This window comes from Taudactylus pleione, unplaced genomic scaffold (genome assembly GCF_031769625.1).
Source record: "Taudactylus pleione unplaced genomic scaffold, aTauple2 ptg000222l, whole genome shotgun sequence".
Taxonomy (NCBI): domain Eukaryota; kingdom Metazoa; phylum Chordata; class Amphibia; order Anura; family Myobatrachidae; genus Taudactylus; species Taudactylus pleione.
Window position 1 is genome coordinate 454,387 of NW_028284624.1, and position 16,405 is coordinate 470,791.

The window sequence follows — 16,405 nt, forward strand, 5'->3', positions numbered from 1 at the left end:
TCACAACTGTGCTGACTGCAGCGGTTTTGATTTGCAGACCCTCAAAAGGGCGGGGGGCTTATATGGGTGGAGTATCATTGGAAAGTGAGCGTGGTTTGTCACATTAGGGTGTGATATGTAGGTAATGTGTATAGGATGGATCGAGCTTGGGGTACATTTTATGTCAAATTTGCCTGGATATTGCAATATTCTGTAACTACAGAAGTTGACTTATGTTTCGTAAAATTTTAAAAAACAGAAACAAAAAAAAACAAACATAATTCAGCAATGGTAATATAGTTATATACAAATTTTCTTAAAATATGCAACATTTTCAGTATAAATGTTGGCTTTTGTGATCTACGAAGTATAATACCCTCAGAGCATTGCCTGTCAGAGACACTAGAAAAATTATTCTTTCACATGTACCACAGAAACACCTAATTCCCCGCCAGGTACTTGAAGCCAAGATCACTTTCTTTATTTATCAATATGTCACCAGGTGAATTCAGTCTCCCCTCCTGTGTTGTTTAATATAGCACCTTAACATAAGACACTAAATGCAAACACTGTACCATAGCCTATATCCAGCTGGCTTGCTGCATCTATGTCACATACTATTTATTATTCCGCAGACACAGTTAAGCTTTGAATAATACAGATTGCCTCTGGGGGAATACTATTTGAAAAAGGACGGATCCGGTTTGTATACTCTACACACATGAAAGAGGCTGCAATGATCCTACCACCAAAATCCTTACTGCTGTCTAGTTTCTTCCCTAGACACAGCTTGTTGCGTGCGGACAGCCTGCTTCTTATTTGAAAGAAACACGTTAAACGTACCAAGAATCATTCTGATGTTTTGCTTATGGCTATTTCGTTACAAGTCACAACAATGGGCTCTGTACCAGTATGTCCACCACGTTCTCCTCCCTGGTAAATGTAGGCAGCTTAACAAGCCAGTCTGTTCTCCTCTCATTGATGGATACGTTTAGATGGTTATTTGTCAACTCCCATCAGCACATATATATTTTGAACACGATGGCCTCATTTTATGACATGTAAGAATGTCTGTAAAGAAAGCAGCATACTGTATGTGCAGAGAGATACATCGCCACTAGTGGGAAGCACTGGATCTCCAGTTGCTAACAGGTTACGGATGGAAATACAGCTTTGTTATCAAACTATAAGAGGTTTGTGAACCCTGTAGCATTTTCTTAACGTTTTCCAAGGAATAAATTGGTTTGTCACTTTAAAGGGCAATTCAGATGCAACCCATTAGAATAGCTAGTTGTTATTGTTACTGAAAGAGTATTCGCTGGAATTTAAAAACTTCAAAACGGTCTTCTTGGGTGGTCAGGACACAGCCGGATTGCATACGTTTCACAGCAATTCTATATGACAACTAGTACGCTTTCATTGTCTTTCATCAGAAATTCTCTTTACATTGGAAGAATTATTACTTTGCCATTTCATTTATTCTGCCTCCCACAGGGAGATCCAAATACGTTTGTAGTTAACGGGCTTACAATTAGCAGTGCTAATTAAGTTTTAAAATGGGTCTGAGCATTTACATTTGATAAGTAAATAGGTATTTTAATTAGGAAAGGTTCCATGCCAAGGTAAATTGTTGCTTGCATCACACAGCGAGAACTGGCGTGTACTTCTAACGATCCTAAACCGTCAGCGCCCATCAGGTCTCTCTCAGAGACTGAAAACCAGCTATAATTGCAGATCCATTACGTATTTACATATGCTACACATGTATCCTCATACATCATTGCTGCAGTCACGCCAAGCAGCCCCTCTCTGCGCGCCAGGTCCCGAGCAACTCTGCTAGCGCCGGGCATCTTTTTTAAGTCTTTTGCCACACATACAGCTTAGTTGCAATGTGATGGGACGATGACACACCAGGAGGTTGTGCTGATATGCAACACTTGTATATCTGTGTGCTACTGACGCTCTGAATCTATATATGCAGAGGTCGTGGCTTTTTACAACACCAAAATCTGTTGTACTTCGTACACAGACTCAGTCGCACACAGATATACAATTGTCACATATCAAATTAATCAGCACAGTGCATCCTATTCACTTCACATTGCAACTAATGGATATGAAGGTGTTAAAATAATAATCCAAAGCACACCTGATCTGCTGGTAGCTGTGAGAGGTTGGTGAGGTCTCTATGTGAATTTCCCATTTGCTCTGACAGTTATGCTGCCCATCCACTAGCAGACCATAGAAACGACAGCACGATTACGACATTGTAATCGTGCAGTAGTTTCTATGTCTGTGATGAGCCTGCACTGAACAAGCAGTCGTTCAGTGCAGGCTCATCAATCATCTGGCAACATGCTGAACCTGACGCTATCGTCAGGTTGACCAGCATGTTTGCACGATGATAGATGTCTAAACGACCAGCGGGCACGCGCATTGCTGGTCGTTTTAGACATATTTGCAAATGATTTGCAAACGACTGAACGATCATTATCGTTCAATCGCTCAACTTAATCGTCTAGTGGATGGGCAGCATTACGCCGCATGTTTGAAAACGGGCAAGAGACAAACCTGGAGGGGTGATGTATGGAACCTGGATAACGTCACCTGCACTGCAACTTTTTATTTAGATTGAGTTTTTTGGTGCAATCACTGACACCCACTCCCTTCAGCAGACATCCCGATTCCAAATATCATACCCACAGACAGCAAATTATATATTGTTGAAAACACAAAAAGCTAATTCTAACATACCACCTACAGAATGGGTTTCTATAACAAATCCATGAGCAGAGGTTTTGTATGTCATGAGGGCTTTAGGTGTAAAAGATGTACACAAGGGAGTTATGCAATAACCCTTCTTATAATCATGTACTTTGTTTTCATTATCTTACTGTTTTAGTCAACTTCCATCTATTACTATTTACTAGTTTCTGTTAGATAAGGGGGCTACAAATTAGAACCACAGAAAATGTAGCCTAAAGCAGATCCAATATTCAATGGTAGTGTTTGTGTAAGAAAGAGTGGATGAGCCATTGAATCAATTACAGACCACCAGCTGTATGTCTCAAGCTGTTTCTATCCCGCTCCTGTGGTCTTGAGCGTCGCTGACCCATGGCCAGCTAAAGGCTCTCAGTAATTTTAGTTTAATAAAAAAAGATTAAAAAAAAGAGCCACAGGTGATGTAATCTATGTCTATTTATCGGCAACATTACAGTGCATCAAGCTCATAGTATCACACATATATTGCTTTAAAGTGCATAATAATCTGTGAGTGTGAGGCCAAAACCTGAAGTTTCCTAGGTCTGAGTAAAGATAAATATGCCAATGTATATATAACCTTTTATATCCAAGTATGGATGTATTATATATCACTAAATCGCACTGCACATCTGGGACTACAAAACATTTTCTTTCCCTAGTACTTAAAGTAATTAATAACATGGTGTGGGAGGGGTTAATCCATTTGGCTGTGTTATAATTTTTTATTTACTTAGATGTTTATTTTTACATTTTATTTAGTGTGTTGCCTTTTGTAAGGTAAGGAAACATTTTGCAATCCCAGTACGATTAGTAATGTATCCTTGGGGGTGTGGTATGATATGTTGACATGAGAATGTTGACATGGTCATAAAGACAACATTCATCATGTAGATAGTGATGAAATGTCGACACGATAGAAAGTTGTCATATCGTCCATGGTGGCACAGCGTTTACTTACCTGCTTCTTACGGCTGCAGCGGCTCCAGTGCGGCTTCCGGATCACGACGGTCATGTGACTGTGACTTCCGGGTCAGACCTGTGATCCTACACTATTCCAGTAAATATTTTTCTCCTAATCCTTGCCCCTCCCTGTACAGCCTAACCCAAAACTCCCTGCCCACAGACATTCCACATGTCGACATTCTGACAATGTCGACATGTTGTCGTTCAACATTTTAATAATGACGACATCATAACTGTCAAAATTGTGGTGTCGACATCGAATGTTAACCTAATTATTACATCCCGATGAAGTTTGTGATGTACGAGTGGCGGTAGAAACATACGATTTATATGAAGGTTTCCAACCATTCAGCCGAAGCCCGCCCACTGACACCTTCTCTAGTCAAATACCAGGTCACGCAGGGGCTGGTGCTCCTCCTCCTGGGCCGCACATCCCCCTGCACCCAGCTCCGGGCACCTTACCCCTCCAGCTTCCTTCCTGTTTCTCTCCTCTCACATCGGCTTCCTTCAACTTCCTTCTTGCGGCACTCTCCCCCCCCCCACCAAGCAGCACCCCTTGACCCCTTCCCCCCTCACGGCACCCCCCGACACACACACACTCTGGGACCAACTTCTCCCCCTTAGTGATCCAGCTGAAGAGTGCAGGGACAAAGTTAATGTCATGACTGTCCACTGCCTAAAGGTGACAATGTTATTGTCGTTTTTAACATGTGAATATGTGAGAGTATATATACACTGTGTATATATACAGTCAGGTCCATAAATATTGGGACATTGACAGAATTTTCATATTTTGGTCTCTATTCACCACCACAATGGCTTTGAAATGAAACAAACAAGATGTGATTTAACTGCAGAGTTTCAGATTTAATTTGAGGGTAATTACATCCAAATCAGGTGAACGGTGTAGAAATTACAACGGTTTCTACATGTGCCTCCCACTATTTAAGGGGCCAAAAGTAATGGGACAAACTAAACAATCCTAAATCTAACTTTCACTTTTTAATACTTTGTTGCAAATCCTTTGCAGGCAATTACAGCCTGAAGTCTGGAATGCATAGACATCACCAGATGCTGCGTTTCATCCCTGGTGATGCTCTGCCAGGCCTCTACTGCAAATGTCTTCAGTTCCTGCTTGTTCTTGGGGCATTTTCCCTTCAGTTTTGTCTTCATCAAGTGAAATGCATGCTCAATCGGATTCAGGTCAGGGGATTGACATGGCCATTGCATAACATTCCACTTTTTAGCCTTAAAAAACTCTTTGTTTGCTTTTGCAGTATGCTTCGGGTCATTGTCCATCTGCACTGTGAAGCGCTGTCCAATGAGTTCTGAAGTATTTGACTGAATATGAGCATATAATATTGCCCTAAACACTTCAGAATTTATTCTGCTGCTTTTGTCAGCAGTCACATCATCAATAAATACAAGGGAACCAGTTCCATTGGCAGCCATACATGCCCACGCCATGACACTACCACCACCATGCTTCACTGATGAGGTGGTATGTTTTGGATAATGAGCAGTACCTTTCCTTCTCTTCCCATCACTCTGGTACAAGTTGATCTTTGTCTCATCTGTCCATAGGATGTTGTTGCAGAACTGTAATGGCTTTTTTAGATGTTGTTTGGCAAACTCTAATCTGGTCTTCCTGTTTTTGCGGCTCACCAATGGTTTGCATCTTGTGGTGAACTCTTGTGAAGTCTTCTCTTGATTGTTGACTTTGACACATATACATCTAGCTCCTGGAGAGTGTTCTTGATTTGGCCAACTGTTGTGAAAGGGTTTTTCTTCACCAGGGAAATAATTATTTTGTCATCCACCACAGTTGTATTCCGTGGTCTTCCGAGTCTTTTGGTGTTGCTGAGCTCTCCAATGCATTCTTTCTTTTTAAGAATGTTCCAAACAGTTGATTTGGCCACACCTAATGTTTTTGCTATCTCTCTGATGGGTTTGTTTTGAGTTTTCAGCCTAATGATGGCTTGCTTCACTGATAGTGACAGCTCTTTGGATCTCATATTGAGAGTCGACAGCAACTGATTCCAAATGCAAATGTCACACCTAGAATCAACTCCAGACCTTTTACCTGCTTAATTGATAATGAAATAACGAGGGAATAGCTCACACCTGTCCATGAAATAGCTTTTGAGTTGATAGTCCCATTACTTTTGAAACTGTTGTAATTCCTACACCGTTCACCCGATTTGGATGTAATTACCCTCAAATTAAACCTGAAAGTCTGCAGTTAAAGCACATCTTGTTTGTCTCATTTCAAAACCATTGTGGTGGTGAATAGAGGCCAAAATATGAAAATTCTGTCAATGTCCCAATATGTATGGACCTGACTGTATGTATGTATATATATATATATATATATATATATATGTGTGTGTGTGCGTGTCTGTGCACATTTCTCTAGCTGTAATCATTTTCTGTGCATGTGTGGACCCAGCATGTGTGTTTGGAGGAGCGAGTCAAGGAGGGGGCACTGGGAGGGTTAGATCCCCCAGAGATCCAAGTGTACCGGGCCCCAATATTTGTTGCCAGCCCTGTATACATTAGTGCAGGGCTGCAAGCACTAAAAAGTAGAAATAAGGGGATCAGTCTTGGCTCGGACCTTCCCGCCAAGTTTGGAACTCAGAACGAGATAAAACATCAACTTTCACAGACAAAATGTCATCTTTGTCTTTGAAAGATGAAGTTTTGCCTCATTCTGAGTTCCAAACTTGGCGGGAAGATCAGAGCCAAAACCCAACCGCTCAACTATACTAATATAATAAGAACGTTGTACCCGTTTGTTCCAAGTTGGCGCAACAACTACTGAACCGATCTTCATGAAAACTGCATTAATTGCCAAGTCCTAGAAACAACTTTATACAATAGGGAATGGTATATGCGCTTAGAAATAACCTGCACCTTGTTCCACCTCGATATGACAAGTTAAATCTGAGCAATAACGAAAACTAAATTTATTGGCATAATCAATGCAAGAAATAGGTGTGGCACCATCAGCGCTGCCAGTAAGGGTGGGTCTAGGTACTTTGGGCCCACGTTCACTTGAATAGGATAGGTTACATAGCAGTCTGTGCACAGGGCACAAAGTGACATTGGTGTGAGTGGTGGATGAATAGGATAGGTTACATAGCAGTCAGTGCACAGGGCACACAGTGACATTGGTGTGAGCGGTGGGTGAAGGCACTGCTGTCACCAGTCTGTATAGCACTGCTGGTCACGTTGGCCACTCCAGCAGGGGGTCCCTATGCAAAGCAATACAACTATAACACCTAGAAAATTTTTTTTTTGGCAGAAGCAATTTCATCGCAGACAAAGCCATTAGCAACAGGTAGTCCCTATTAAAAAGCATGCAAACTCTTTGGTAAAACAGTTTAGAGTATCTAGAAAATAGAGTTATAGACAATGGAGGTCAATCGGAAATGTCACACCTGTTTTTATATAGTGTAACATCACAAAGTGCAAAATAATTGCCAATTTGCCACATGCATACTTCCTACTAGTCCAAAATTAAAATGATGGATTAATTCAGTGGTTACCAATCTGGGTTCCGCAGGGCGCTTGCAGGGGTGCCACGTGTTGGTGGTCCAAGACCATATCATATTAAATTATGGCCGATGTGGTAGACCAAACCAGAGCTGGTGGCTGCCAATCATGAAATATGTAGACAAAGAGAAACTTTTGGCCCAGGGGTGCCATGAAAAAAAATGCTGATTATCTTGAGTGCCGTGATTCAAAAAAGTTTAGCAACTGCTGGATTACTTAGTACATCTGCTTAGCCCAGCTATGCTCCATCGTTAAACAAACTCTTGTTTTCCAATTTGTAGCAATGATCTTCTTGTAGGACCTTATCTTAATGAAGTACCACAAAACAAAATGCTCTTATTAACGTCCAAATAAAAGGCTGTTATTATATTATTACAGGAGCCCTGCAGCGTTACTGTAACTGATGATGATGTATTTACTGAAACAATGAGTCTGCTCCAGATCACTACAGTGTACCCCCCCCCACACTTTGTGCACCAAGTTCTGTAGACCTGAGTCATGTCTAATTTAAGTCTGTGGTCTGAAACCAATTTATTTGAGTTTCATGACATTTCATTCTGTGTTTTTCCTTTTCTTCTAATCCTGATATATGAACGCTGATAAAAGGAGCCATAATGTAGCCTTAGATTTATTCCATCTTTCCTCCTTTTTCTTGATATACAGCTATGTGAAAATAGTATCAAGCTCAGGTTTCTGAGTTTATCTCGGGGGCTGTCAGTTTGTTTGAAGGCTGTAAGTGATCCATGAGTAGATGCTATTGTGAAGAAGCTCTTTTAAGTTCGTCTTTATTCTGTCCTTGTGGCGCTTGGCACATCCAACTGCACACAACAAAGCATAAAGCCTTTGATGGGAGCCATGAGAAGATTCTCACACCTGGCAGGGAAAGTTCTAACCACTAAACAAAATTGTGCAGTTAGTCAGATATCTGTTGTAAAACAGAGCCAAGAAAAGAGGGACATGTGAGAGTGTCCTTGTTTTGCCTTCAGCATTTCTCAACTAATGAAAAGTAAAGGCTATGGGGTGTCCTTGTCCAAAGCCCTTATGGCACATTAAACAGGGTGCTCACTAAGCTAGGGATGGAGATTACTTCTCCCTATACAAAATAACAGTCTATGCACAGGTTTGTTACAATGTTAGAAGAAGCGAAAGATGGTTACCATGTGTTTTATGGTGCATTTGATTAGAGTCAGGGTACCTTTTTGTTATCACTCTCCATCTCCTGCTTATCCGGATGTTCCCAATTTTGAAGCGGGTGCGGACAGGACACCCTGTAGCCAATCACATCATCAGAAAGTTCACAGCAGCACAAAGTACTTCTGTCTGTACAGCACTGCGGAATATGTTGCAACTATATAAAGGATGATAATAATAATAATAAGTATTTTAGGGGGGTAATGGAAGAAACAGGAAGCCATAGAGTTATGTAGTGGAAGAAGTAGGGTCCCTCACAACAGCACAGAGTAATGATATGGGGCTTCTGTCAAACTGTTGTTGGAAGAGTTCAAACATTATATAGTTATGTGCATGGACAGACCCTTTTGTATAGGGACAATCGATCCCTATGCCTATTTCAACAAGTGTTAGGATAATAAAAACACTGAATACAGCACAATTTAGACACATTCACTTATGGGCACCCTAAAACAACATACCCATGGTATGTGTGTCTGTGGTATGTTCAGTCCAATTCTATTCCGCTACAGCAAACACATATAGAATAGGGATCACTGAGCCCAACACAGAGGTGCACACAGCATTCATGTTGAGTGCTGGATGACTATGTCAAGAAAATGCACTGAAATATTACTAAATATGAAAGTTTGAATTTTTTCCAAAGTTACCAATCATCCTTCCACAAATAGTGTGTATTTTGTGTGTTGTGTGTAGTATGAAGCCTGGGCTAAATATGGAACGGGCTCATGGGAGCTAACTTTTTGAAATGTTTCGGGGTGCTCATATTAGGTCCACCATATGACTGAAAAATGCATGGCATAGACATGGTTGTGCGCAGCACAAATATTGGGGGTGCTTAATTATCTACAGAGCTGGCTACTATACATTGACTCAGAAACTGACATAGGTATGTGAAGCCTAAATGTATGAAAGCATGATGGCCTTGATTAGGCGGATCTTATGCAGCTCTAAGGTTTATATAACAAAACAGCATCCATACCTTCCATCACTAGTTGGAGGGTTAAGTATGTTTTCCTATATATAATGCTAAACACATGGACCAGACCTTTTTCTCTGCTTATTTACATTTATTAAATAGAAGTTGTAACATTGCATGCTCTCATGTAAGATAAACTTTATAGCCAATTGGTGAACAACGTTAGTAGCTGCAAAAGTATCAGGATAAATTACAGTGTTCGTATTAGCCAACAATGACTATAGAACATCACATGGCCTCAACAATCCATTCACAGATATACACTGTAAGAACCCTGCACCACTCATCCCCTTCTCAGTTATGTCCTGCTCCTCAGGGAAGTCATTGTTGGTACAATATTTCCCCATCACAGCTAAACATAGTACATTGGTCGACTTTTCTTTCTACCTAAAGTAATTTATTTAATCTGCAAACAAAGACTAAATGTATTCACTGTGCAGAAAAACACCTGCCTCTCAGCCTCTGCCGCCCTTAGGCACAAGCCAACTATGCCTCATGGAAAAAAAGCCAGTGACGGATGTTCAGTGTAGTCATACACATGGGTGTTTTACAACCACAAAAGCTGCACGTTACAGTGTTCATTCTAAATGCAGGTCACACAGTGGTGTAGTGGATATCATTTATCTTTAGAAATAGTTTTGACAGGACATCTGGGCTAACACATGAACTATATGCTTTGCAAGCCTTTCACAAGGATCAATCTCTATTAACCCATTATAAACGCTTTGATCAAAATTGAACACACAGACATGTACAATGCACAGGTGTACGATACTATCATTACTTTGTTACAGCCAATTTACAGGTCAAGTGCAAAAAAATAGCTTGTAGTACTTGTATAAGAAAGCAGTGTGTTATATAGCCCTGGAAGCAGAAGCCACTGGCTCAATCACTTCATTCTACCACTAAATGAAATAAAGGCTTTATAGTCTTGTCTGAACATTCCCATCTAGCCTACACGACCTTGCTGGAACTAGAATCTGCCATGCGAGTCAGTTTTGCCTCCTACACAAGTTGATTTAGTGGCTCCTCTGTAAAACATTTTATTATTCTATAACATCTCTGTAACAGTGATTAGACTACCTAATATGAAGGTTCATGTCTAGAAAAGGGATTCAACTTGGCTTAGTCGGCAGGAAGAATCATAACAGGGTGTAAATGATTTTAAAAGAAAAAGGAGGGAGATTATGGAAATAAAAGACATTACCTGCAGCAGAAACTTCACTAAAATTGCTTGTTTCATTTTTAAAATATACGAACTTATACGACAAATTTTCCCAGTTAAAGTGCCTATGCGTGGTATTGTCTGGCTCCTCATCCCAAGTACCCGGAACTATATACGTCATCAGCATCCAAATTGGCCTTCTGATGACTGCACACAGGACCAATGCTACCATTAAGCAAATTAAGGTAGTTACTTAGGCAGACAACATTTTTTGGGGCATATACAAATTTAGGGTGCTAGTGGTTAAAAGGTGTACAATGTACAGTTGTTAAAACAAACACAAAAAGAAATTAAACTAACAAGCCATATTCCTTTAGATTGTAGGCAATCTTAATCAGTGATGGAGAAAGGGTCAGTACAATGCAAATAAATAAATAATTACATAACCTTATCCATTTCACAGATTATTGTATCAATTAACCAGGACAGATGATATGTTTCAAACCAATTTCCACTGAGGGCTGAACAATACAAGGCAGGTCCTGTTCCGCTGGGCATGCAGATTTGTTTCTCTGTTTAAATAACCCTGGTAAAGTGTTGGGATGCTGGCAGTCCCTTGTCCTTGTTGTATTTACAAACTGTATCTGGCCCATTTTTTTTCCTTCTGTCATTTCATTATTGCAGAGTTGAGATCACTTGCCATCTGTAGACTCATTTCATCAGCCTCCCTCTTTAGCCTTGGAGCAAGGTCATTTGGGACATGCACATAAACTGAAGCTTCTCACAACTGACAATTCTTTATGTCTTCCTGTAAATCTGCTCGCACAATTCAAACAATTTCACCCCTTCACTTTCCTTTTTGGAAAACACATCCAGAAACGCATTAACAAGGAACATAAGTATTAAGGCAAGAGGCTTGCAGAGCAATTAATGCTGTTTATGTGTAGATAACTGAGGCATTGCAAGTTTTAGCTTTGGAATCTTCTGTAGTTTCACGTGATTGGTCTGTTATTAGCTACGGGTCATGGAACAGGACCCCCTTCTACATTAACATATGCTCTGGAGTCATCTGTATTCCATCAAGCACAACAAAAACTGCATAGTGCACAAAAAATACCAGCTGAATATTCTGCCCCCACAGAACATAGAGTTCCAATAAAAGTATGTATGTATGTAGTGTACATATGTAACAATACTAAGTGGTGGGTGGTCTGATTAGAGTGTCTCTCGCAGGCTTGCTGACTCTACTCTGCATTGCAACCAGGCGCCCAGAATGTTGCTCAAAAATGTCTACGCTTTATAGTGGTTAATGGCTGTTTCAGATTCATTTTCAAGCAGGACCTTGCTGCCTTCTATCTAGACTGTCAGGAACAATTGATTTTTGCAAGCCCAGATAAAAGACCTTCACAAGCATCGTCACATGAAATACATGGTGCAAAACGTGCATTATTGTTGCAACCAGACAAAATAGTATTTTTTTAAAATATATAAAGCAATAATAAAAAAAAAAGGAAAATCCTTAGTGACTGCAAGCGGTTGGCTTTAAATTTAGTACACACAAATTTCACTATTTAGTACACAATCATTTCTAGGTAGTTTTCCGGCTCAGTAGAGTGTCACAGGTTGATGGAGCGTCTATTTATCAATGCTGGATAGTGGGCGGCGATAACTATCATTCTACATCATCACATTAAGGGGTCTATTTACTAAGCAGTGTTATGAGACAGCGTGAAGAGTGAAAAGTGATAAGGTGCCAGCCAATCAGCTCCCAACTGTCATTTTTCAAACACAGCCTGTGAGATGAAAGTTGGGAGCTGATTGGCTGGCACCTTATCACAGACTTATCACTTTTCACTCTGTCTCATAACACTGCTTAGTAAATAGACCCCTAAAGTTGCTATATGACAATCCGGACATCTTAAGAGGAGCCATTGCAAAACACCTTCTAAATGGTAAGAGATACTTTTGCAGGCATCTTAACGCTGCAGTAGAAGGAGATAGCGCTATCGCACATAGTGATTTGATCCGGCAAAGTTTCTAGCCAGGCCTCTCCGGAGGCACTAGATCACGCCATCCTGAGATTAATATATGAATCTCTCATAGTCAAGTTTTGGGATGGGGTAATGTCTGGTAACTAGGATAATGTTGGAGAAATCTCTGATTTCTCTGGCTTTAACCCCTATGTTAAACAGGAAACAGCGATAATACAGGTTGAGTCTCCCACATCCAAGTATTCAGAAATATGGAATTTCTTTGAGCATGACTGAGATAGTGACACCTTTGCTTTCTAATGGCTCAATGTACACAAACTTTCTTTGATACACAAAATGATTAAACATATTGTAAAAAATGACCTGCAGGCTGTGTGCATAAGGTGTATATCAGGGGTTAGAAAACTTTTTTTACCTTTTACCCCAAAATATATTTAGATACGCCGACGTTACCCCCTTGATTTGAAAGGAAGGAAATCATATAGTAGTGCCCCCATATAATGCCCCTGTAGTAGTGCCCCCATAGTTAGTGCCTACTCTTCTGGGAGTACTGGGGGGCTACCCCGAAAAAATTGTGAGCCTTTCACAGTTTCTAGGCAAGTATGGTGTGTACCCATTCTCTGCTCTAAAATATGCCACCAATAACTAGTAGTGTGCCCAGCTGTGCACAGAGGTGGAAAGTCTGAAGGGGCTCAAAAGTAACTGTATACAGTATATTACATCAATAAACCAACCTGCTACCACTCTATAACTATCCCTTTCATTAGATAAAACTTTAATTTATGCTAAACTGAGCAATAGTTTATCATGGAAGTGATAGAGACATGCATTTCTAGGTGCACTTTGCCTAATGATGCAAAAAGCATCCCATTAAAGTCCTCTTGCGCTCACAGTGGAAAGGTTTGCGTGCCCTTTGCACAGCGGAAAACATTTCTAGAAATGTTCCCACTCATCCCGTTATTTAACTATAATAAAATGAATTCTTGTTTTGCAACACTCTGATCACTTGTATGCCTACTGTACACTGTATTGATCAAGGCCTCACACATATATAATAGCATAAATATTTTGTGCATCTTTTAGAACAGAAACGTTCACAGACAATGCAAAACTGCAATAGGAGATTCTGACCTCCAACATGCAAATAAGGAATGTTTGTTGGTGTTAACATGTGTAAACTTGTATACCCAATTTACACTGATGTATCTTTGAAAAAAAACATTGTTAACAGTATTAGTTTCTGGAGCTACAAGCTACAAATCAGCAGAAAATATGCTGGTGGCATGCCGATGAATTACATCCTGTGACATCATGGCTTTTCCTGACAAGATGAATGTTGTTAATCAAATTCTGCCCAATTCAATGACTCCTTGCAATTCTTTACAGGTGCAACAATGACCTCTGTTGATGAATGGGATCCCGCAAGTAAGTATTAACAAGGTTATCATTCTGTAAGTACATTGTCTGTTACCGACTCCATCACAAAGAAACTCTGCAGCAAAAAAATCATTAAAACAGTATACACTAAAGGTGCCCATACACGCCGATAGCCACATTAGTCTTATTTGGCCACAAATCAGAGCGTATAAGCTGAAAAACACAGCCAATCACGATTAAGATCAGATGTCCATCGGGATGGATGGTAAAGATTGTATGAGCATAACTACATCCTATTGCGGTCATCGTCCAACAGTACGAATTGTGCCAAAGTCAAATACAGGCAAGTGACTGAGGTGCACTGTGTCTACATGACCGTTGTACTTTATGTTTAAATCTACTACCTGGACTAGCTTTAGAATGCTAAAATATCCAGTGATAAGCATAGTTAAGAAAGGCCAGAGGAAACCTTCAAAATTGTAGTACTACTATTAAAAAAAACAACAACAACAGACACTAGTAGAAAAAATAATGGTACCTTGCAAAGCCCAACCACAATAGAACATTGGCTTCAATTGTCTGGGAGATCAGCCAATCAGAAGAGCCAGAACAGGAAACCGCATGTGATTGTGTAAAAGGTTCAGAACCTGCTTAGCCAATGTATTATTGCAGTGGTGGCTGAAGACTCCATTGCCAAGTATGACAGTGTTGCTTCACTTAACCACCTGCGCCAATTGTAGTCAAATGTCTACGGACTACAGCAATGTACACACAGTAGACCCAATTTACAATGCACACTCAATGCCGTCACTTTGCACAATAGCACCTAGATTCCACACTGAACATAATATATCAAGGTGTGCACCATACTTAGCGACTTTAGATATTTCCTCTCCAGAAAGAGCCCAGAGAGGAGATGCAGGTTGGTGGTGATGGGCCTAGTATTTTTACACACATCCCACCAGAAATTTATACATGCATCTGTAATGAGAGTGCTAGACTTGCGCCTGCATGGCATAACTGTGTTGAGCTTACACGTCCAACCTCTGATCCTTTCCAGGCACAAAATGCCACAAAAACATTCTAGACGTAGTTCTAATCCAGAGGTTTTTTTTACGTATAAGCAATGCGTCAAGACACACTTTTAATGCCCTGTGAATGGACTTGCATTCATCTTTCATAGTCACAATAATAAATAATAATAATCATAATTAATTTTGCACATTGAGTATAAAGTAGGGAAAAATGTCCCCGCATTGTAAAATAAGGCAAACTGCAATAACAGATCCTAAACAATAAATGCATTAATCAAATTATAGTGTTTGACATATAGAGCACGCATCAAAAAATAATCTCTTTACACAATGACAGGACAGTCAGCACAGAAGTGGATGACTGACTATTGATTTTCATTACCAAAAGGCTACTTTGCCAAGGCACTAACCAAATGGTCTGTCATCCTTGTGTTGCCAGTGAGTAAAACTGTATACTCTTTGTTAGATTGCAAGTGCTCGATTATTATTTATAACACACATTTTAATTCATAAGCAATAGGAGTGTTCCATATAAACACGAACAGATACAAGAGTGTGAAATATGCAGGGAAATTATTTTCTGCTGTCAAAGTTATGTTTTTATGTAGCTATTTTTAACTGTACATAAGGCTTATTAGAAAGCACCTAGACATAGCGAGCAAGAAAGAAGAGTTCATGAGAGGTATTAAAGTGTATCTGTCTCGTGTACACAGTGAAGCCCACTAATTAACAAGAGACTAGTGAAATAATAGAGGCATAAGTCACTAATGCCTCATGCCTCGATGAGGTCACTAGTCTTTTGTGAATCTAGTGACTTGGCTAAACAGACAAATAAAAATATAAATTTCAGAGAGAAATGATACAGCCTGCACTTGTGTCATACGGAGCCTGGCATCCTGTCTCATCCATTTCTCTTCTCTGTGAAACATAAAATCCAATTAATCTTACAGTTTAAAAGGTAGCTGAACTGTGCATTTAAATAGGTTTTCTCCAGGGAATGGAGAATGAGTAAGTTTAATAGAAAAATATAAAATAAATTAGGTCAAACTAGTCCTGATTTTTAGCCTTCTCAAACCTCTGTCATACGCTTATCGAATAATAACAAATGTGATACATTATTAAACAACACACATTTAAATAAATAATTTACTAATCGAATTCTAGAGTTGACTTTTTTTCTTGTTATATGTCTAATGGCTACAAAATTGCAGTAATCATTATTACTTGAGCAGCATGGTGGCGCAATGATTAGCTTGCTGCCTCACAGCATTGAGGTCCTGGGTTCGATTCCCACCAAAATCCTTTATGTGTAGAGTTTTTTCACGTCGCCCAGTGGGTCCCACACATAGCTACATTACCAGTGTGGGGGCACTGAGGAAACTCTGAACTGGTGTTTCTGTGTGGCATA

The 16,405-nt window shown here is 40.0% G+C and overlaps 1 protein-coding gene across 2 annotated transcripts in view; it reads right to left on the reverse strand.

Annotated features, from left to right (window-relative positions):
• Nucleotides 1-16,405, reverse strand: part of MAMLD1 (mastermind like domain containing 1) — a 179,623-nt gene that overhangs the window by 8,941 nt on the left and 154,277 nt on the right. The window contains exon 3 of one of the 2 annotated variants that reach the window (XM_088478845.1): nt 8,456-8,608. The exons of the other annotated variant lie outside the window; for it this stretch is intronic. Coding sequence (XP_088334971.1) covers nt 8,456-8,608 — 153 coding nt within the window. The remainder of the gene's footprint in view (nt 1-8,455; nt 8,609-16,405) is intronic. 2 annotated transcript variants of the gene reach the window in all.